We start from the raw sequence: 24,408 nt of genomic DNA, 5'->3' as shown, positions 1-24,408 counted from the left end.
CAAGTGGTACCAACATTGTATTTCGATATAACGACATACAAGTGGTACCAACATTGTATTCAAATATAACAACATACAGGTGGTACCAACATTGTATTTCGATATAACGACATACAAGTGGTACCAACATTGTATTCAAATATAACAACATACAGGTGGTACCAACATTGTATTTCGATATAACGACATACAAGTGGTACCAACATTGTATTCAAATATAACAACATACAGGTGGTACCAACATTGTATTTCGATATAACGACATACAAGTGGTACCAACATTGTATTCAAATATAACAACATACAGGTGGTACCAACATTGTATTTCGATATAACGACATACAAGTGGTACCAACATTGTATTCAAATATAACAACATACAGGTGGTACCAACATTGTATTTCGATATAACGACATACAAGTGGTACCAACATTGTATTCCAATATAACAACAGTATAACACAAAACGACAATTTGCCCTAAATACAATATTAACACATTACCGACCGATAGCCTATTAATCAATTTTTTTACCGACCAACACTTACCGACCGATAGCGTATTAATCAACTTCTTTACCGACCAACGCTACAAAATTCACTAACGATCCTACGAGAAATAGACTCATGGGGGAAAAGATTTTAAACTTATTAAAAGACATTAAAGTATACCAATTGCTCTAAATATGATCAGTTCCACTAGGTAACCTAATTGTGCTCACTAATAACCAACAAAAGGTGCATTTAACCTAAAACGCTAAAAAAAAAAACAAAAGATATTATTTTAATTGAACACAACGTTAATTCAATAAATTATATACTTTGAGGTAATTTAGTTTATAAATATGTTAGAAATCATATTATCCAGTGCTGTAAAAGTACAGTGTCGTAGAAAGGTTCTCGCAATTTTTAAATCGTGTTATAGGAGGGCTACCTGTACTTTAAAAAATTACAGCATCGAATAAAATGTTTTATTTTTCGTAAAGTTGTGCTTATAATTTAAAATAAATAGGATTATTTACTATTTACTATTGAAAATACTATTTCACCCAGCTCTGTAAATTATTATTCGGTTAAAACGAAAGCTACCTCTGACCCGAGGCAAGAACGTCGAAGACCTAACAGGACCCACCGCGCACAGACCCCGATGGGATGGTCGTAACTCGCGATCGTGACGAGAGTACGGAATGAACGCGTCCTCGTGGACGCTGATCGAATCGAAAATGAAGCCCCCAAATGGCCGAGCAGTCGATATCCGCGCGGGGTCTATTGTCATTCAGCGACGAGCAACAGGAAATCGTTGACGGTGGCGTACTCGCGTCCTTGATTCTTAATAACCTCGAACGCGTCGCGACACGCATTCGAAATCGTGGAAATTCCCATCGGTGGAGATACACAGCTGTGCCATTTTATATTTTATACCTTACGGGTCCTTCTTTTTCTTTTTTTTTTTTTTTTTTTGTGCCAACGGCTTTTCTTACGCCAGATCGACGTTCGAGCGAAAATTGAAAAGAGAGAAAAAAAATGATTGCTTTCAGATCTCGTTGGTCGCGCTGGGCGCAGAAGCGGAGGCGAGGGAAAACGCGACACGACGGCTGATGGAGTTCTGTTCCCTGGAGCTGGTAAGCCGCCTTTAATCGATCCTTTTAATCCGTATTCGAGCCTGACAAGCGGAGCCGTCATCCGCCGACAATACTTTTAAGCGGTTCGATGAAAGGGACGAGGTTCAATGGGCTCGCGTTACGAGAGACTCTTGACGATACGTTCTTACGTTCCGCCTCGGTTTTCACTTTTTATCTATTCCACGCCTCTGTTCTGTTTTTTTTTCAGACGGAATTCTGGGCCTGCGCCAACTCTACTTTGAACGGTGAGATCTCGAACGATTTTTGGTATATTCCTAGCAAACGGCCCGTTCACCGATCGGGGTGAGTTATACGTCTAATTCAATACATTATTGATATGCATTTCATTATCCGCGGAAATTCGTTATTTTTTTATAAACTTGTCGTAATGTTACGGTAAAAAAGTAAGGTTAAGTATATTTTGACAAGTCCACAGGTGGAAACAAGCGACTGTCGTTACTCTGTTCAAAATGCTAGCTAGTCAAATGCTAATTTGTTAAACATTTATCGAATGAAATTTCTACTATTTCTGCTAATATTTCATCGAATAAATCACCATTTTTCTATTTGGTACATTTACTAAATACATAACGGCTCAGGCATTCGATGAAGTTACTCTTCTTAAAAATATAAAATATCGATAGTATTATATGTTATAAAAAAGATTAAAAAATGTGTAGCATGCCTCCGAGTGGTTTCAATTTAATTCGTGTAAGCATCGGTAATGGGATCTTCGAAACTGACGCCGTGATTAATTTTCAAGCGACCTCTGTGATATTTTCTATGACAAAATGTTCATTCATCGATCTCGACAATCTACTCTACTCTTCCAATCGCTGAGCAGTATTTTTATTTAATTTTAGTTATATAATAATATGACATTGCTCATAATTATATGTTAGTATATATGTTAATTTTAAAACATCTATAGCCAAGTTTGTTTTTAGAAAACCACGTTCTTTGCTTTGCAAATATCTTTATATTACGATGTCTTTTACGTTTAGTTTGATCGACAGATCCTGGAATAGTTATCCTGCATTGCCAATTTTCATAACATTTCCACATCGCAGATAGTACAAGAAACAGAAGAAAAGCAGAAATTGTTTCGGTAATCATTTGTTTCGACTGTCATTTCTGATTTTCTTCTGTTTCTTGTACTTTGTGAATTTTGTTCAACCGTGCTATAAAAATGACAGAATCAGTAGTTCCAGAAGCATGGACCTTATTTAAATTGCACGAATTTTGTAAAAATAAAGAAGCTTTATTAAAATGTTTGCAAGATAAAAAGTTGATTGCCAAAAATCTTAACACTAGATTGCCCAAGGAAGTCATTTTGACTGCTTTTCAATTTCAATTAGAAAAACAATTATGTATATAATGACACAATTTCTTAGAATTTTGTGACTTTTTGCACAACATATAAATGCGTTTATTAATAAATGTAGTTACCTCCCCCTCCTTCATTTCCGGTATATGTGTTATACCTATATTGGTCAAAAGCAGTCATTTTGACTGCTTGGGAAATTTTAAATAATCAAATCACTCTTATTATTGAATTGAGTAAATTTCTTATATGACCAGTTCGACTCTGTATTGAAATAACAGTTTTCATTTTTTTTCGATTACCAACACATGATAACATACAAGTACATGATAAATTGTCGATTTGGGCGTACCTAACCCAGACCTAACCCAGATCTAATCCAGACCTAACCCAGACCTAACCGAGGCATAACCCAGACCTAACTCAGACCTAACCCAGACCCTAGATCTGGGTTAGGTCTGGATTAGATCTGAGTTAGATCTGAGTTAGGTCTGGGTTAGGTCTGGGTTAGGTCTGGATTAGATCTGAGTTAGCTCTGGGTTAGGTCTGGATTAGATCTGAATTAGATCTGGGTTAGGTCTGGTTTAGGTCTGGGTTAGGTCTGGATTAGATCTGAGTTAGGTCTGGATTAGATCTGAGTTAGCTCTGGGTTAGGTCTGGATTAGATCTGAATTAGATCTGTGTTAGGTCTGGGTTAGGTCTGGGTTAGGTCTGGGTTAGGTCTGGATTAGATCTGAGTTAGGTCTGGATTAGATCTGAGTTAGCTCTGGGTTAGGTCTGGATTAGATCTGAATTAGATCTGGGTTAGGTCTGGTTTAGGTCTGGGTTAGGTCTGGGTTAGTTAATAATTCAAATTATCTTAACCCTTTGCACTCCTATGTCGAGTGTGATTCGACATCAATTTTGATCGCAGGAGCACCTTCGTCAAGTCTCACTCGACATTCTGTCAAGTCCAAACCAAACAGATATCATACACTTAAAAATTACAAAATACAACAACAGTGTAAATAAAACAATTATTTTAACAGGTAATTTTCAAATAAAACACTTAAAAGCATTGTTCGTCAAGTCCCATTCGACATTTTTTCGAGTCCAAACCAAATCATACACTTGGAAATTACAAAATACAACAACAGTGTAAATGAGACCTAACCCAGACCTAACCCAGACCTAAACCAGACCTAACCCAGATCTAATCCAGATCTAATCCAGACCTAACCCAGACCTATTGATAAATTGCAGTTTCTCAATAAGCTAAAGTAGTACTTGTTATTCGAATCTTTATTCAGTGATACTTGTTCTAACAAGTTGTTTATTTTATTTCTGCGCCCTAAATTCATAATATTATAACATAATATTAAAAATTAATTTTAAACAAATTTCTTTACACGTTAGTTAGTCTTTCACAATGCAGTCATTATGACTGCTTTTGGCCAATATAGGTATATACTAAGTTTCAGTCTTTCTAGCGTTAATTGTCCACAGTGTGGAAACGTAATGAAATTAGACAATGAAAATTGGCGTTGTAGAAAAACAATTGCAGCATCTCTTAGTGCTTGCAAACGAAAGCGAACTTGTGATGTAAAAATGTGTGTAAAACGTGGAACGTGGTTTTCAAAAACAAAGCTTTCTTATGAAATGGTATTAAAATTAACTTACGTGTTAGTCCATAATTTTGATCGATATCAGATTGTACGAGAATTACAATTGAATAAAAATACTGTTTCTTGATGGAATTATTTTGTAAAACAAGTTATGACTGATTGGCTACAACATTCGTGCGAAGTACTTGGCGGACCAGGCAAAATAGTAGAAATAGACGAATCTAAGTTCGGACGAAGAAAATATCACAGAGGTCATCGTGTAGAGGGACAATGGGTTTTTGGAGGAATAGAAAGAGGAAGTGGAAAACTATTCCTGGTGCCTGTTGAAAGTAGGGACACAGAGTCCCTGCTTTCAATAATTAAACAATGGGTGTTGCCTGGCACAACAATTATTTCAGATTGTTGGAAAGCCTGTAACATCTTAGAGAAAGAGGGGTACAAACATCTTACCGTAAATCACAGCTTACATTTCAAAGACCCAGAAACAGGCGCTCGTACAAATACGATAGAAACTACGTGGAGGCATAGTAAACACTTTTTGCCTGAATATTGTCGGTTGGTATTTGTAATTTTGCACGTTTTTTAATATTTTCTGTAACATACAATACCATCAAATTTTCTATTTTTAGCAAAAAGGATAATTTCATTGGGTATTTAAGCCACTACGTATTTTACAAATTTTCCAAGCAAGGAAAGGATGTATTTAACCAGCTATTAAAAGAAATTGCAGAAATTTCATTTGATTCTACAGAAAACCAAAATATACCAGACCTAGATGACAATGAAATTTAATAATAAAAAAAAGTTAATCCAACGCACTGCATACAATAGTAATTTATTATATTCTCTACCCGTAAACACTGTTTGTGGGGGGGGCAACATTTTTTGCTCTTGCTGCGTACACTGTCTACCTACAAGTACTGTCTGAGTTGGTCTGGGTTATATTTGGGGGGGAATTGTTGCAGCACATGCGTCTACCTGACCGACTCATGCAAAGTCTATCCGTAACAAAATGATTTTTATGCATACGCATTCTACAAATTCCCGGTTCGGCAATGTAGCATTATCAAATTAGATCAATCATTTATATTTGTAACATGAACATAGCAACGATAGTCACTTCTATCTGTGAACCTGCCAAAAAATGTACCTAACCTTACTTTTTTACTGTAACTTTACAAGTTTATAAAAAAATAACGAATTTTCGCAGATAATGAAATGCATATCAATAATGTATTGAATTAGACGTATCGAATGACGTATAACTCACCCCGATCGGTGAACGGGTTTGCTAGGAATGTTCCCGATTTTTTTCCAATTATATATATTTAACCAACGTTGCCTCTCTTGCAGAGATAAGGAAACATGGGAATTGGACAGGAAGGGGTTGCTGTTATTTGGCGCTTAACCCTATATGTCGATCCACGTGCGCTATATCAGGATCCAGAAGACACCTGAGCGAGTCTTGTAGGCCAAGCGACGAGCCAGAATTCTTCTCGTGCTTGGAGAGGCGAGCAGAAGCGGAACATTGCTGCAACAATGTGTCCAACGACACCTGCAGGTCCATATGCAGGGATTTGTTCTACAAACCCGGGAAGATCTCGAACCTGAAGATGTACAGCAGCAAAGGTTGCTTCCATCAGGTTCCAAAGTGCTTGAAAACTGTCGCCGAGGTGAAGCACGCAGAAGATCCCAAACAACGTAAGTGAAACCAGAGATGGATGAAATTTTTATTAAATAATAAATGCATTGTTTACCCATTTAAGGGAACGTTATTATCATTATAAAATCATTTGTACAATTGCGCAAAAGTAGACTGCGGATCTTTATGCAAAATCACATTTTTGTTAATAGAATTAATGAAACGTAAGCTTCGCAGAGCCCTAAATATAATAATTCAAAATCTTAATGATTTTAAATATATTAGTAACGTGAAATGCTTCAGAATGAAAAGATCATGTAAAAATGTAACTATTAACACATAAGATTAAATTATAACAAAATTATAAATAACTAAGAATTCATTTTTAAAACATAAATTCTTTTATAACATTTAACATCACACTTATAACATTTTATGTCTACGCATTAACATTTTCACAAATTCAACAAGAACCACGAACCGTTACGAACTAGAACTGAAGAATAACGATTACAAAACCGTAACTGAAACCAATATAGGCTAGAACCGATATATTCGTAACAATTATAACATTTTTAACTGTTCAAACCCTGCAAAAATGATTAAAATCCCTTGTAAATAGAAGTTAAGCAGCATCTTCATCGTGTCGAATAGTATAAGTTCCTTTCCACGACAGATTTGCATTGCTGCAACGAAGCTATGACACCGGCATGCCTGGAGACTTGCAAAAGGGTCCTCCACACTGCGACGACAGAGCAGGAGATCATGGATGCTCTGTCGGAGAAGTGTAGACCAGTTTTGCCACAGACGCCGATCTGGAGTTGTCTGTTGAAGTCAGGATCCTCGAAACCAGCACGTTTGCCTCTGGACGCAGGCAAGCTGTCATGCTGCACGAAGGCAACCAAACCGTCCTGCCAGAATTTGTGCTGGAGAGCGTTCCAGGCCGATTGGGAGTTCGCTTGGGTACAGCTTGATGCGGAATGTCTGTCTTCCAACATGGAGGGAGAGTTGAGAAGGTGTCTCGAGGATGCAGAGGACCCCTGCGAGATGGGCTGCTCCGGACTCTCGTACTGCGCTCGATTCAACGACAGATCGACAACACTGTTTAGGTAAAGTCTCTACGAATGAAATTTAAATTCAATTTCACATGTTCCTTTCTTGCTTCGCTCCAAATTTGCCTGTACAGACACTTTCTTAAGAATGCAAAAGCGATGTTTGACGCAGTCTGACAGTTTGAATACTTGTACATCTACTAATTGATCAAAATAATTGACATGATTGACTATTAAGTGTACAACTTTGCTTCCGCTGTTTTCCAATAGCTGGTTTTAGTGGTACATGGTGGTCGAAATAAATGGATCATAAGTGTTAGTAATTAACTTGATCATAGAACCTTTATAACCCCATAGAAATATTGGTCGATTTGTGTCTGTGTCGTAAAGTTATTCCCGATCGAAAATGTCAATTTACGAGCCAAATTTTTGTTATTCACGGGAGGTTTTGATTTTCTGCTTCGATATGAAGAAATCTTAGCGAACGAACGTGTCGCGAGTGGTCTCAACGCTTCAAGAATGGTGACCGCAAGATGGCGCGCATGTGGCCGCAAGATGGCGCTTTACGCGAGAGCACTGGTCGACCGTAGGGGAATTCCCTTCCAAGTGGCGGTCGCTGAGTCTCTCGCGCGTGTATATTAATATCGAAACAATTTCATCAATTTCGCTGTCAAACTCGAGAAGAATTGGCACAATCATTGGGAGTAACTCAACAAGCCATTTCAAAACGCCACAAAGCCACGGGAAAAAATGGCGGAAGCGAAGTTGTACACTTAACCCTTTGCGGTCGGATTAAATTTGGAGATGGGTATCGGTACTGGTCGGAATTAATTCCCGTCGATAGAGCAGGGATACATAACACGCAAGTTTACGATGTATAAACGAGTTCTAGTAATTCTTTTGTGAACTTTAGATATATCTTTATTCGATACACTCATCTTGCGATATGTTTTTCTATAAAAATTATGTTTTATAATTCTCCTTCGTTGTGATATTTTTCAAAACACTCTCCAACATGCAGGCCCCAGGTTTTCGAGTGCATGTATCGCATTTTGGGGAATTGTTTTCGAATATTTTAAGAAGAGAGAATGTCTAATTGCTGTTAAATACAATTTATAAAATATTCCTTGGAATTCTACAAGGTATCGTCGAACGTTGTCGATTTCACTACGTTCAAAAGACGACTGACTCGCCACTGCGTCTTGCACGACGAGTTACAACTTTTGTGTACATTAGATTACGTTATCTCCAATTGATGGAGCATCGTATTGGTTCGTGAATAGGTCCTTCAGGCATTGAGGTTCGTATAGGAAAAGTGTAAACTGATACATGAATGCGTACGGTATACGATTCGTATAGTTCCTTGCTGTAAAAAGGCTTTGGTGGCTGAGAGTAGACATACGACCGCAAAGGGTTAATATGACAGTAAAATTAAGGAAATCATAGCGAATAAAATTAATAAAAATAGTTACAAACGTGACTATTTGTTATATAAAAAGTCGATGCAACGAGGTGCAATGATAGTTGTACAAACTAATTGTACAATAAATCTTCACGTCTGTGGTCCCTTCAAAATATGTTTAAAATTTTACAAGAAATTCCTTAAGTAACGTAAAGTTACAAATCACAGAAAAATTAATATTGACCTAATGGAAAACAGTGGATAATGATTTAAAATGGTGAATTGTAAGAAACAGTAGTTTATGATTTTACTTCCTGTATAAAATTAAGAAACAATTTCTTTTTCACAATTAACGTTTGGTCCTATATTTCTGGTGGCTTATCGTTATAACACTGGCTCGATCAAATGTACGAGATATGAAACTAATACCAACACGCAAACAGGTTTCAATGATTTTGAGTTGAATATGTAACGTGTATCTAACGAAGAATCAGAAAAAAGTGTGACACGGTTATTATGATAGCCGAACAACGAATTCAACTATTTAACCCATTCGGTACGAATTTCATACATTCGTACTGGTTTTAAGAGTGTTTTCAAGGCTTCGATAGGTTATTATTATCAAAAATAATGTTATTTATAGTTAGTAGTTTTCATTTTACTTATATTACTATCGTAAAGAGTATATAATTCCATTCCTTTTCTAATTCTTAACCGTGAAAACAAACATGGCCTTGTTTGGTGTCAAGTTCAGCTAAGCGATTAAAATAATTTGATAGTTATGACTTGGAAAGTATAACAATTTTGTTTTTGTTCTTTTGGTGATTTATTCGTTGTTGCAATCATTAATGATTGCGAGTTATAGATAATATTAGCGAGGGACCACTGTACGTACTTCCTTTATTTACGTCGACTGTTCCAAAACCTATTAAAATGTAAATATATGACTGTATTCGATAAGGTTGCTACAAATCTGACAAAATACCTGGAGTATTTGAATATTAATAAACTATGCGACAGGACATCTATAAACATGCATTTTGGCTACATTTTAAAGCGCCATCTGTGGAGGTACCTAAATAATAGCACATTATCGGGCTACAAAACTGTCTTAACATGGAAACAAGGTTAAATAGAACACACGTTTATACAAACTTCTTTCACTGTTTCTGCGTCTTCAAATTATCATTAATCCCACAAGATACACCTTGTATATGTCCCGTATCGTATGTGTTATCCCATATGGACCATACTTCATCGAATCGTCTCCATAATTCTATTATTTTTATTGAAATTCACAGAGTCCACGTATTCGTTTCCACCGTATCACCAAACATGAACTAATCGAGTACAAAGTCTGGGTCAGTTCAAACCCCGTACCGACAACTATGAAAATTAAAAAGAAAAGTCATCGACAAATCCCCCCACTGCTATTCTCAAAGTCTAGGTTAGGTAAAGTCTTCAAATTATCATTAATCCCACAAGATACACCTTGTATATGTCTCGTATCGTATGTGTTATTCCATATGGACCATACTTCATAGAATCGTCTCCATAATTCTATTATTTTTATTGAAATTTACAGAGTCCACGTATTCGTTTCCACCGTATCACCAAACATGAACTAATCGAGTACAAAGTCTGGGTCAGTTCAAACCCCGTACCGACAACTATGAAAATTAAAAAGAAAAGTCATCGACAAATCCCCCACTGCTATTCTCAAAGTCTAGGTTAGGTAAAGTCTTCAAATTATCATTAATCCCACAAGATACACCTTGTATATGTCCCGTATCGTATGTGTTATCCCATATGGACCATACTTCATCGAATCGTCTCCATAATTCTATTATTTTTATTGAAATTCACAGAGTCCACGTATTCGTTTCCACCGTATCACCAAACATGAACTAATCGAGTACAAAGTCTGGGTTAGTTCAAACCCCGTACCGACAACTATGAAAATTAAAAAGAAAAGTCATCGACAAATCCCCCCACTGCTATTCTCAAAGTCTAGGTTAGGTAAAGTCTTCAAATTATCATTAATCCCACAAGATACACCTTGTATATGTCCCGTATCGTATGTGTTATTCCATATGGACCATACTTCATAGAATCGTCTCCATAATTCTATTATTTTTATTGAAATTCACAGAGTCCACGTATTCGTTTCCACCGTATCACCAAACATGAACTAATCGAGTACAAAGTCTGGGTCAGTTCAAACCCCGTACCGACAACTATGAAAATTAAAAAGAAAAGTCATCGACAAATCCCCCACTGCTATTCTCAAAGTCTAGGTTAGGTAAAGTCTTCAAATTATCATTAATCCCACAAGATACACCTTGTATATGTCCTGTATCGTATGTGTTATCCCATATGGACCATACTTCATCGAATCGTCTCCATAATTCTATTATTTCTATTGAAATTTACAGAGTCCACGTATTCATTTCCACCGTATCACCAAACATGAACTAATCGAGTACAAAGTCTGGGTCAGTTCAAACCCCGTACCGACAACTATGAAAATTAAAAAGAAAAGTCATCGACAAATCCCCCCACTGCTATTCTCAAAGTCTAGGTTAGGTAAAGTCTTCAAATTATCATTAATCCCACAAGATACACCTTGTATATGTCCCGTATCGTATGTGTTATCCCATATGGACCATACTTCATCGAATCGTCTCCATAATTCTATTATTTTTATTGAAATTCACAGAGTCCACGTATTCGTTTCCACCGTATCACCAAACATGAACTAATCGAGTACAAAGTCTGGGTCAGTTCAAACCCCGTACCGACAACTATGAAAATTAAAAAGAAAAGTCATCGACAAATCCCCCCACTGCTATTCTCAAAGTCTAGGTTAGGTAAAGTCTTCAAATTATCATTAATCCCACAAGATACACCTTGTATATGTCTCGTATCGTATGTGTTATTCCATATGGACCATACTTCATAGAATCGTCTCCATAATTCTATTATTTTTATTGAAATTTACAGAGTCCACGTATTCGTTTCCACCGTATCACCAAACATGAACTAATCGAGTACAAAGTCTGGGTCAGTTCAAACCCCGTACCGACAACTATGAAAATTAAAAAGAAAAGTCATCGACAAATCCCCCACTGCTATTCTCAAAGTCTAGGTTAGGTAAAGTCTTCAAATTATCATTAATCCCACAAGATACACCTTGTATATGTCCCGTATCGTATGTGTTATCCCATATGGACCATACTTCATCGAATCGTCTCCATAATTCTATTATTTTTATTGAAATTCACAGAGTCCACGTATTCGTTTCCACCGTATCACCAAACATGAACTAATCGAGTACAAAGTCTGGGTCAGTTCAAACCCCGTACCGACAACTATGAAAATTAAAAAGAAAAGTCATCGACAAATCCCCCCACTGCTATTCTCAAAGTCTAGGTTAGGTAAAGTCTTCAAATTATCATTAATCCCACAAGATACACCTTGTATATGTCCTGTATCGCCCACTGCTACAATTGATCCCCACTCCGTAACCTCTTGCTTCGCCATAAAATGCCCAGATGTTCACTGGAGACTCAACTCCATGGGCAACGATGCAACCCTGTCTACTTTTGTAATCTCTATCTCTCATTTTGCGTTCTTTTCCAGGACTTGTTCAGCAGCAGCTGACGAAGCAGCCAAATGGGAAGCGGATCACTGGTCCAGAGGAGGAATCGTTCGAGGATTGGGTGTGCCTGTCCGCGCTGCAGCTTCTTGCCCACCAGAGACGCTACGCGTAGCTGCTTGTCTGCTGCAGCTGAGACCTTGCGAGACCAGGATCCACGAGACCAGACTCTGTCGTGAGGACTGTCTGGAGTTGATGGCCAGCTGCGTGGACTGGTCCGCCATCACAGGTCCTCATACAGCCAGCACGCTGTGCGCGAAGTTGTCACCGGGTAGATCGGACGCTCCATGCGTCTCCTTAAGGCCATTTCTGGAGGATCCTCAGGAGAACGAGTCTGTACCCATACGCCTCGAGGAGGACATCATGACACCCTGCAGAAGCAATCCCTGCGCCCAGGGCGAGGTCTGCGAGCTGCTCCCCTACGGGCGTGAGATCTACCGGTGCGTGCCAGGCTGTTCCCTGGGGGAAATGTCGAAGCAGTTGGTACCGGTTGGATCCTGGGTGCAGATACCTAGGTTTGATCAGCAGGGATGTCTCAGGATCTGTCAGTGCTCTCCGCGCGGTATGGTGGGATGCAAGACGCTGAACTGCTTCAAATTTCACTCCTGCTGGGTGCACGATCGCTTCATCGCTCACAAGGCCAACTTCTACCTGGAATGCAATCCCTGTCACTGTTTCGAGGGTGAATTCACGTGCGCTAAGAGGAGCTGCGGGGAAGTACGGGTTCCCTCGCTGCCCTGCGACTGTCCCGCCCACTACGTGCCTGTCTGCGGACGACTGGGCTTCACATTCGCCTCAGGCTGTCTAGCGAAGTGCGCAGACCTGTCAGCGAACGAAGTGGAGTTTGGCAGCTGCTCTTCCCGCGACCCATGCGCGTCCAATACTTGCGACAGCACGGAGAAGTGCGTCCGGAAGACGAGAGTATGCTTGTCGAGGCTCCACAAGCCCTGTCGCCAGTACGAATGCGTTCCTCTGGACTGTGATCCTCGCGAGGAGTCCGGCAGGCCGGTTTGCGACAGAGAGAACCGTCAGCATCGCTCGGTGTGCGCCATGATCCGCGCTGGAGCCACGTTAGGCTACAGAGGGCGCTGCTTGGAGGGATGTACCTTGAGGGGTCCTGTCTGCGGCGCGAACGGCGAAGTTTACGCGAACGAGTGCGCCGCCTGGGCGGAGAGGACCGTCGTCGATTACTTTGGCCCTTGCGTCGCTGTCGGTTTGATCGACGAGCAAGCCAAGTCTCGTTGCGGCGATCTCGTGCAGTGCCCCCAGCTGATAAAGCCCTACTGCGTCGCGGTGACACCGCCAGGTGCCTGTTGTCCGGTCTGCGCAGGCGCGGCGAAGCTGTTCTACTCCAAGAAACAGGTACGCGATCTTTCTTCTATATGGAACGCTGTTTCGTCAACATTCTAACATCACAAACACTGTTCTTTTCGGTTTACAGCTGGATAGGATATACTACACGATGGACGAGGAGGTGGACAAGGATTCCGTCACGTTGGAGGCCCTGCTGACCGCTCTGGGGCGACAAATCCAGGTGGCGCAGTGCGCGCTTCGCGGAATGATGACGCCTGACCGTGACGTGTTCATCGTCGTTCAGCCCACGTCGAAGAGACCTTCCACTTTGCAGCTGCGCGCATGCGTGACGGAGACTGAGAAGCTAGTTACCAGAATTTTGGAGAGGAGCCCTAAGATCGCGATCGAGGTGCCCTTGGGAGCGCTCACGGGAGCGGAGATTGCTCATAGTTACGTATCCAGTGCCATCACGGTTGGAGGATGTCTCGCGAAGGTCTTCCTTGCTACCCTTGTCCGTACACTTATCTCGTGAGAACTGTAATGGAGAAAAGGGAAGGTGAGAGGTACGCGGGCCCAATTATGGGATTATGGGGCCCAATTATGAGGCCCAGTTATGGGGCCCAATTATGAGGTCCAGTTATGGGGCCCAATTACGAGACCCAGTTATGGGGCCCAATTATGAGACCCAATTATGGGGCCCAATTACGAGGCCCAACTATGAGGCCCAATTACGAGACCCAATTATGAGACCCAATTACGAGACCCAATTATGATGCCCAATTATGAGACCCAACTATGAGGCCCAATTATGGGACCCAATTATGAGGCCCAATTGCGAGACATCCTCGATCGCGCGTATTTTCAAAGGTGCCGAGAGAGCATTGTTCATTTACCTAAAGGCGCCGTCCGGCGCCGCCAATTTCATGACTGTGATTCTTCTAGTGCCTACGTAATATACAGGAAAGTAGAATGTATTCTCGTCGATCTTTTAATATTGCCAAAGAAAAGGGGAGTACGTGGAACGTGTACAAAAAAAAAAACGCACAATCGCTTGTAAATGATTATGCGAGTTGTAAATAAAAAGTCCTCCTAACTTATGTTACCAAACAACGTGTCCGCCGAATCTCCCGTTGTGTATTCTTATACAAATTAGTCGATGGAAAATGCTCTTGTCGAGCGATCCAAATTTCGCGCCGCGCGCGCGCCCTCTGTAGCTCGAAACTGGAACCAACGACGCGGCGCGAAATTTGAATCGCTCGCGGACGAATTACTGACAGGATCGATACTTCCATAAAGCGTTAAGTATACTTCGTTATTGTATCGTTAAATACAAAGTGTTTTTTTTTTTTTTGTATAGTCATTTGTAAGTTTAATAATAAATCTCTAAATTTTAACGCAGTTTCGGTGAAATCAATGTAGTGCGGTAAAGATTGCATGTACAACGGAGAAAACGGAGAGCGTCTTTACAAAACTTTGTATCGGCCGCGTGACGCGGTATGGGTCCCCGACGCTTGCAACTTGATCAGCTCTTCCTTGATGAGCCGCGAGACCTCCGCCTTGGCCTTGCTCACCGCCAGCTCGCTGGTAGACTCTATGGCTAAATACAACTTCCTCTCGCCTTCCGGTGGAGCTTTGCCAGGGGCAATGTAAGTTCCTCTGACGGTGAGACCAGCTTCGGAGTACTCGGAGATTTGTGCGAGGGCTTCCTTGCTAGTGACGCGCCACCTAGCCTGCTGCGGGAAGTCGTTGATCTCCAATTCCTCCTCGTATTTGCGGAACGTCTGCTCGCCAGTCTCTGCGTCGCTCTCCACGAGATCTTCCTCGCGAGGCTGATAGTTCAGCTTGGTATTCAACTTCGCAGCCAGTTGTTCGGCGACAGTCTTTGCTGTGATGAGATTGGTGGGTCCAGCTCCTTTCAGAATAGCTTCAGCAGCCTGTTGGGTCGCGCCCTTCGCTTCGGCCCCCAAGTTCTTGGCTATGTTGATCTTGGACGCCAATCGTCTGGCCAGCTCCAGTTTGTCGGTTGCACTGGGCACTGGTTGGCCAGGCACAGCGATATTTGCGGTGGATGGTCTGGCGATCTCGCGAACGGTTCTCTTCGGCGCCAGCATACTCTCTATCTGCTGATCTATGTCGTTTTCTATGTCCTCGTCGTCGGAGTCCTGCAGTCCCAGAGCTGCCTTTTGGAACTTCTTCTTCTCGTTCGCCAGGGCTGCCTCCGACTCGTCGAATTTGAATCCCTTGCCACTGAAACCACCACCTGTGTGCACTTTCTTCCCATCGGCTGCTTGTCTGGCTTTGTAACCCTCCCAAAGGTGGCGCAGTGGTTCTGGTACGGGGACTCCAGCCAGTTCGTGGGCACGAAGGATGTCGCCAGCATATCGTTCCTGTTCCGATGTGATGAATGTGTATGCGTAGCTGTAAAAAAATTGTGTACATTTTATAGCTGTCGAACAATTGGTTCTAAGTTTCTTCGAAGGTGTTACGCTGACAAAAGGACAGAATTTCTGCACTCGGCACAAAAGGTTTGTTACGTTTGTTTCAATTGATTACGATACATTTAATTTTTGCTCGCTGAATATAAAAGGTTACTTAAATGAAACCTCTGGTCGAATTAAAAGTCACAAAAATCCAAATAACATATTTGTATAACCTTCTCGTATAAAAAATTAGAAATTAATTTATTAACCTTTTTATCGGTGAATTAATCAGTGTTACGAAATATTTTTGTGTCGTATTGGCTTCGCAATTTATTTTTTAGTTATTCTACTTATAAATATACGTAAATAGTAAATTAAAAGAGTGAAACTTCTTATACGACTTCTTATTAAATAGACTGTGGATCTTTATGCAAATTCACAGTTTTATTAATAGAATTAATGAAACGTAAGCTTCGCAGAGCCCTAAATATAATAATTCGTATCTTAGTTTAAGTATTTCTTATATCTTTGCATATTAAATGCATTCTGTAGTTTTCTGAGGATTAAAATTTCCCATAAATGCATAAACATCCGCAGTCTACTAATAAATAAGTAGATTATGCTAGAACTTGCTAAAATTATTAAATTCTATGGATTTTCATTTTTGTAATCTACGAAAGACCGAGAAGATCTACGACACGATGATTGCAGACTTGCTTACGGACCAAAAGTTATATTTTAAGTACTTTCTATAAAGATAAGTTGCCCCGTTACTAAGAGTATAAAAATGGAGGTAACTTGGAAACAAGATCAAATAGAATACATGTTTTTATTAGACTACACCCTGTATATACCCTCTTGATGCATTAACGATCATAAATATTCAAACGCTAAACTGAAAAGTTCACAAATTTTAAACTACGATAACTTCGTACAAGATAATCATACAACATTTATAGAGTCATTTTAAAGGTTGAATTTTATACTTTCGTATTCTTAAATTCATTTCTTTCAAGTGACTTTTTACACTTGGAGAAATGTGAGAAAATAAAAATGGTTTTTTGGAACATTCCTAGCAAACGGCCCGTTCACCGATCGGGGCGAGTTATACGTCATTCGATTCGTCTAATTCGATACATTATTGATATGCATTTCATTATCTGCGGAAGTTCGTTATTTTTTTATAAACTTGTAAAGTTACAGTAAAAAAAGTAAGGTTAGGTACATTTTTTGGCAGGTTCACAGATAGAAGTGACTATCGTTGCTATGTCCATGTTACAAATATAAATGATTGATCTAATTTGATAATGCTACATTGCCGAACCGGGAATTTGTAGAATGCGTATGCATAAAAATCATTTTGTTACGGATAGACTTTGCATGAGTCGGTCAGGTAGACAATATGTGCCGCAACAATTCCATATAATGCAGACCAACTCAGACAGTACTTGTAGGTAGACAGTGTACGCAGCAAGAGCAAAAAATGTTGCCCCCCCCCAAACAGTGTTTACGGGTAGAGAATATAATAAATTACTATTGTATGCAGTGCGTTGGATTAACTTTTTTTTATTATTAAATTTCATTGTCATCTAGGTCTGGTATATTTTGGTTTTCTGTAGAATCAAATGAAATTTCTGCAATTTCTTTTAATAGCTGCTTAAATACATCCTTTCCTTGCTTGGAAAATTTGTAAAATACATAGTGGCTTAAATACCCAATGAAATTATCATTTTTGCTAAAAATAGAAAATTTTATGGTATTATATGTTACAGAAAATATTAAAAAACGTGCAAAATTACAAATACTAACCGACAATATTCAGTCAAAAAGTGTTTACTATGCCTCCACGTAGTTTCTATCGTATTTGTAAGAGCGCCTGTTTCTGGGTCTTTGAAATGTAAGCTGTGATTTACGGTAAGATGTTTGTACCCCTCTTTCTCTAAGATGTTACAGGCTTTCCAACAATCTGAAATAATTGTTGTGCCAGGCAACACCCATTGTTTAATTATTGAAAGCAGGGACTCTGTGTCCCTACTTTCAACAGGCACCAGGAATATTTTTCCACTTCCTCTTTCTATTCCTCCAAAAACCCATTGTCCCTCTACACGATGACCTCTGTGATATTTTCTTCGTCCGAACTTAGATTCGTCTATTTCTACTATTTTGCCTGGTCCGCCAAGTACTTCGCACGAATGTTGTAGCCAATCAGTCATAACTTGTTTTACAAAATAATTCCATCGAGAAACAGTATTTTTATTCAATTGTAATTCTCGTACAATCTGATATCGATCAAAATTATGGACTAACGTGTAAGTTAATTTTAATACCATTTCATAAGAAAGCTTTGTTTTTGAAAACCACGTTCCACGTTTTACACACATTTTTACATCACAAGTTCGCTTTCGTTTGCAAGCACTAAGAGATGCTGCAATTGTTTTTCTACAACGCCAATTTTCATTGTCTAATTTCATTACGTTTCCACACTGTGGACAATTAACGCTAGAAAGACTGAAACTTAGTATATACCTATATTGCCCAAAAGCAGTCAAAATGACTGCATTGTGAAAGACTAACTAACGTGTAAAGAAATTTGTTTAAAATTAATTTTTATTATTATGTTATAATATTATGAATTTAGGGCGCAGAAATAAAATAAACAACTTGTTAGAACAAGTATCACTGCATAAAGATTCGAATAACAAGTACTACTTTAGCTTATTGAGAAACTGCAATTTATCAATAGGTCTGGGTTAGGTCTGGGTTAGGTCTGAATTAAGTTTGGGTTAGGTCTGGGTTAGGTCTGAATTAAGTCTGGGTTAGGTCTAAATTAAGTTTGGGTTAGGTCTGGGTTAGGTCTGAATTAAGTCTGGGTTAGGTCTGGGTTAGGTCTGAATTAAGTCTGGGTTAGGTCTAAATTAAGTTTGGGTTAGGTCTGGGTTAGGTCTGAATTAAGTCTGGGTTAGGTCTGGGTTAGGTCTGAATTAAGTCTGGGTTAGGTCTGGGTTAGGTCTGAATTAAGTCTGGGTTAGGTCTGAATTAAGTCTGGGTTAGGTCTGGAATAAGTCTGGGTTATGTCTGGGTTAGGTACGCCCAAATCGACAATTTATCATGTACTTGTATGTTATCATGTGTTGGTAATCGAAAAAAAATGAAAACTGTTATTTCAATACAGAGTCGAACTGGTCATATAAGAAATTTACTCAATTCAATAATAAGAGTGATTTGATTATTTAAAATTTCCCAAGCAGTCAAAATGACTGCTTTTGACCAATATAGGTATAACACATATACCGGAAATGAAGGAGGGGGAGGTAACTACAATTATTAATAAACGCATTTATATGTTGCGCAAAAAGTCACAAAATTCTAAGAAATTGTGTCATCATATACATAATTGTTTTTCTAATTGAAATTAAAAAGCAGTCAAAATGTCTTCCTTGGGCAATCTAGTGTTAAGATTTTTGGCAATCAACTTTTTATCTTGCAAACATTTTAATAAAGCTTCTTTATTTTTACAAAATTCGTGCAATTTAAATAAGGTCCACGCTTCTGGAACTACTGATTCGGTCATTTTTATAGCACGGTTGAACAAAATTCGCAAAGTACAAGAAACAGAAGAAAATCAGAAATGACAGTCGAAACAAATGATTACCGAAACAATTTCTGCTTTTCTTCTGTTTCTTGTACTATCTGCGATGTGAAAATGTTATGAAAATTGGCAATGCAGGATAACTATTCCAGGATCTGTCGATCAAACTAAACGTAAAAGACATCGTAATATAAAGATATTTGCAAAGCAAAGAGCGTGGTTTTCTAAAAACAAACTCAGCTGTAGATGTTTTAAAATTAACATATATACTAACATATAATTATGAGCAATGTCATATTATCATATAACTAAAATTAAATAAAAATACTGCTCAGCGATTGGAAGAGTAGAGTAGATTGTCGAGATCGATGAATCAACATTTTGTCGTAGAAAATATCACAGAGGTCGCTTGAAAATTAATCACAGCGTCAGTTTCGAAGATCCCATTACCGATGCTTACACGAATTAAATTGAAACCACTCGGAGGCATGCTACACATTTTTTAATCTTTTTTATAACATATAATACTATCGATATTTTATATTTTTAAGAAGAGTAACTTCATCGAATGCCTGAGCCAATATGTATTTAGTAAATGTACCAAATAGAAAAATGGTGATTTATTCGATGAAATATTAGCAGAAATAGTAGAAATTTCATTCGATAAATGTTTAACAAATTAGCATTTGACTAGCTAGCATTTTGAACAGAGTAACGACAGTCGCTTGTTTCCACCTGTGGACCTGTCAAAATATACTTAACCTTACTTTTTTACTGTAACTTTACGACAAGTTTATAAAAAAATAACGAATTCCCGCGGATACTGAAATGCATATCAATAATGTATTGAATTAGACGTATAACTCACCCCGATCGGTGAACGGGCCGTTTGCTAGGAATATACCATTTTTCACGAACCCATAATAAGTTTTAACACATTACCGACCGATAGCCTATTAATCGACTGTTTTACCGGCCAACACTTACCGACCGATAAAACAGTTTATTAATAGGCTATCGATCGGTAAGCGTTGGCCGGTAAAACAGTCGATTAATAGGCTACCGGTCGGTAAAGTGTTAAGATAGAAGCTTCCTCTTTCTAATAAACTCTCTAAAAGTCAGTGTACGATTCTTTTCCACGGTGTTGTTCCATTTTTGACGAAAAGCGTCGTAAGCATTGAGGTTAGAAGTAAATATTGAATCTAATAAACATCACGAATATATCGTTACACGTTTCATTTTATTCGAATGAAATATCACTTACCTATCATTCTTCCACGAGAAAACACATCGCGTTTACATCCCCACTCCTGATACAGTCCGCTGACTCGCAGCTATTGGTCGAAAACTGTGTCGAAGCTCGGCGACAGCCAATCAGCGGACTGCAGCAAGATTGGGGATGTAAAGGACGATATGTCCTACGATTACTAAACTTTAAGAACAATTTATAGTATTTTCGCGCCTCCCTTACGCTGTAAACCTCTTTGCAAGGCGTATTTACATTGAAAAACTTACTTGATTACATGAAAACTTACCCTTTGTTCCCAGCTCTTCCCGTTCGTCCGCATCTGTGCACGTAATCCTCGTAATGATTCGGGCAATCGTAATTCACCACGAGTACGAGTTGTTTCACGTCCAAACCTCTCGCAGCAACGGACGTCGCGACCAATAATTTCGTCCGGCCAGCTTTAAAGTCTAATATGGTCGAATCTCTGTCGCATTGATCGATACCGCCGTGAAGGGACATACACGAATAGGAAGCTTTCATAAGGTCTTTCAGAAGAGTGTCAGCGTTCTCTTGTTTGTCGACGAATATTATAGTGGAACCTTTGTCTTGGTAATGGCCGAGTATCTCTAGCAACTTGTAGAACTTCTGGTCCTCCTCGAGCACCACCACGTGCTGCTCGACATCCTTGCAAACGATGGACCGTCCCCCGACTTGGACTTCCACTGGTCTGGTCAGGATTCTTCTGGCCAGTGCTTCCATCTGTCGGGGAAACGTCGCGCTGAACAGAACAGTCTGCCGATCGGGCCTGACGTTCTCCATGATGCGCATCACTTGGGGCTCGAAACCCATGTCGAACATTCTGTCCGCCTCGTCGAGCACTACATAGGTCACTCTGCGTAGATTTGTCACTCTTCCGCTGTTGGCAGCGAGCATGTCGATCATTCTTCCCGGCGTGCAGACAATTATCTCAGCGCCTCTCTTCAGCTCCGCTATTTGTTCAGATATACCAGTTCCACCGTAGACACATACGTGCGACAATCCCAACGACTTCGTAAACTTCTTCGAATCCCTTCCAATCTGCATACACAGTTCCCTGGTCGGCGTCATAATCAACGCGATTGGACCGTCGCCGTCTGCCAGTGGTGGTTGGTCGAGGATGTGCCTGAACATCGGTAATAGGAATGCTAACGTTTTTCCACTGCCTGTCTTCGCTATACCAATCAGATCACGACCAGACATGATCGCTGGGATAGCTTGGCACTGAATGGGAGTTGGTTTCTCATAACCAAGCTTCTTCAACACTTCCAGCTCCTTCTTCGTCACGCCACACTGTGCCCACGACTTGATAGGCTTGGGACAACCCTTCCCTTTCACGCGAATCCCTTCCAATTCCTCTTTGTACGCCTCCACTTCTTCGGATGTCATTCTCGCTGCGAATGTAAAAGAAACATGAAAAATAGAAATAACATGCTTGAATTTTAGTAAGAATTTTAGCGAATATCCTACCAATTTCAGGTACTTCGACATAAAATGATTTTCTAAATGGCTGGTATTCGGTGGTCGCGTGATCAACTTTGGCTAGTTCCCGTTTCTGTTTGTTCGCTATACCAGCGGCTGTTTCGTGCAAATTTTCACCCTCCTCTTCGCTGGAATATTCCAAACCGTCTTGATTCTGTTCGATCAACTCTCCCTTCTGTTTTTGAACTTTCTTTTTGGCCACGCCGGTTACTATAACGACACCTCCACTTTGCGTACCACCTGTACCTGTACCATTGTTCGCACTCTTTGCACCTTTGTTATCTAATTTGTTCACTTTGCGTACTTCTTCCTGAACCTACGGTAACAAATTTTGTAATCGATTGGAAGAATAATTATAATAGAATCTGCGTACACACCTCTGCCATAAAAGCATCCAACGGATCCACTTCTTCCTCTTCCTCGCCTTTAGTTTCTTCCTTAACTTCCTCGACTTCTTCTTTCACGTCTCCTTCCTCTTTGATTTCTTTGTTGCTGTTCTGAACAACAGGTGTCTCTTCGTCGCTGTCATCTTCCAGGGACCACTTTTTCATTGGCAGCTGAAGGTTCGCCAAGATGGACGCTTTACCATCCTTCTTCGTTGCCTCCATCTCTTTCTTTTTCCTTTCTGCGCGCCACCGCTCAATTCTTTCTCTTCGCTTCTGCATTTCTAACTCCAATCTCTTTTGTTCCTCCTCCTGTAAAAATTATATTACAAAGTTTGTCTAAATAGTTCATATGAAATGCTTTGCAAATTACCTTGTCCAGCTTAGTATGGTCGAACGGCAGTTCATCGCTGTCACCCTTTTCCTTCTCCTTGCGCTCTCTCGATCGTGATCTGTTCGACCGATCTTTGCCTGAACGGGAAGACTTCGATCCTGTAAGACGCTTTTCTTTACTGTCTCCACTAGTTTACCGAGAACAATCAACGTTAACATATTAACCCACATTTCGATGATTTCTTAAAAAGATAACCGACGATATTCTTTCATAAGCTGAAAATTTTGTTATAATAATGTCAAGACGGTACGTTCTAAGCTGCGTTTTAAAACGCACGCACCTAGAAAATAATTTATTTTAAATTATAATGTACCGTTTCCTGTCACGATCTCTGTCCCTTTCGGACCGGTCCCTCCTGTCGCTCCTTTCTCTGTCCCTTTCCCTGGAACGACTTCTTCTTTCTCTGTGACGTCCCTTATCCCTTTCCCTGTCTCTATCTCTACTCCTAGATCGGCGACGTTTTTTCTCCGGCGTGGCCGACCGCGATCTCGATCTGGATCTGGATCGCCTTCTGTGATGCCTGTCCCTGGAAAACAAATTACAATCGCATATATTGCATACAACACCGAATAATTAGCAAGTGTAAATATAGGAATCGTGAGAGTAAACGTAATAAAGCTAACCTAGAATAATAATCAACTACGGTGTTACACTTACTTGTCGCTACTTCGAACCATGACTAGCTAGGTACTATTTAATCGCAAGCGATTATCGTTAACACTTGACAGTCTATATTACAGGAACATGTATCTCTGTTTCCTTCCCAATTTTATCACGAAATACACGATGCAACTTCCTTTCGTTTACAAACGCAAACAGTGGTGCCAGATCGAGCACCGGGTGCACTACGCACACTGCGCCGGATCACGCATGCGTGAGCTCGTGGAGGTTCGGTGAGTCGACGAAGGCGAACTGACGCATGCGCTCTCTCTCGATTCTACGAACTTGCCCGAAGTAAGTTCGGACCGACTCGTGGGCGTCGAGAGAGAAAGGCACGCATTTGCGTTCTCGCTCTTGGACAACTGAAATTCGTTCTCACCCCAATGGCGTACGATTTCGTCTAAAAAAATTTGAATAGGTACTGAATTTTTAGACGAAATTAAAAAATGTCAAATCGTACTAAAAAAATTATATTTAGTTGCGGAGGTCAATTACAAGTATTTTTGGTCATTATACATATGCCCGAAATCCTACGCACTTTTGAGAAAAAAATTCGAGTAGGTACTGAAATTTTTAGACGAAATTAAAAAATGTCAAATCGTACTAAAAAAATTATATTT

General features: G+C 39.8%; 2 protein-coding genes across 4 annotated transcripts in view; one reads left to right on the top strand and one right to left on the bottom strand.

Moving 5' to 3' along the window:
* LOC122397410 (reversion-inducing cysteine-rich protein with Kazal motifs) overlaps positions 1-14,135 on the top strand; it is an 89,082-nt gene extending 74,947 nt beyond the window's left edge. For all 3 annotated transcript variants that reach the window (XM_043396561.1, XM_043396560.1, XM_043396562.1), the window contains exons 3-8: positions 1,538-1,621; positions 1,830-1,866; positions 5,903-6,250; positions 6,868-7,300; positions 12,288-13,665; positions 13,745-14,135. In XM_043396561.1, the coding sequence (XP_043252496.1) occupies positions 1,538-1,621; positions 1,830-1,866; positions 5,903-6,250; positions 6,868-7,300; positions 12,288-13,665; positions 13,745-14,128 (2,664 nt within the window). In that variant the 3' untranslated portion in view covers positions 14,129-14,135. The remainder of the gene's footprint in view (positions 1-1,537; positions 1,622-1,829; positions 1,867-5,902; positions 6,251-6,867; positions 7,301-12,287; positions 13,666-13,744) is intronic.
* Positions 14,136-15,059: 924 nt separating this feature from the next.
* On the bottom strand, positions 15,060-24,159 carry LOC122397409 (probable ATP-dependent RNA helicase DDX46). Its single transcript, XM_043396559.1, has 7 exons — positions 23,786-24,159; positions 23,442-23,654; positions 23,108-23,255; positions 22,729-23,046; positions 22,340-22,667; positions 21,141-22,263; positions 15,060-16,014 (listed from the first exon to the last, which is right to left on the bottom strand). The coding sequence occupies exons 1-7, from the start codon at positions 23,803-23,805 to the stop codon at positions 15,060-15,062; spliced, it is 3,105 nt and encodes a 1,034-aa protein (XP_043252494.1). The 5' UTR covers positions 23,806-24,159.
* Positions 24,160-24,408: the final 249 nt, after the last annotated feature.

This window comes from Colletes gigas, unplaced genomic scaffold, assembly GCF_013123115.1.
Source record: "Colletes gigas isolate AHSC1104 unplaced genomic scaffold, ASM1312311v1 Colletes_gigas_Sc00009, whole genome shotgun sequence".
Classification (NCBI taxonomy): domain Eukaryota; kingdom Metazoa; phylum Arthropoda; class Insecta; order Hymenoptera; family Colletidae; genus Colletes; species Colletes gigas.
The sequence above is the reverse complement of the archived record's forward strand: the minus strand, read 5'-3'. Positions and strand labels throughout refer to the sequence as shown.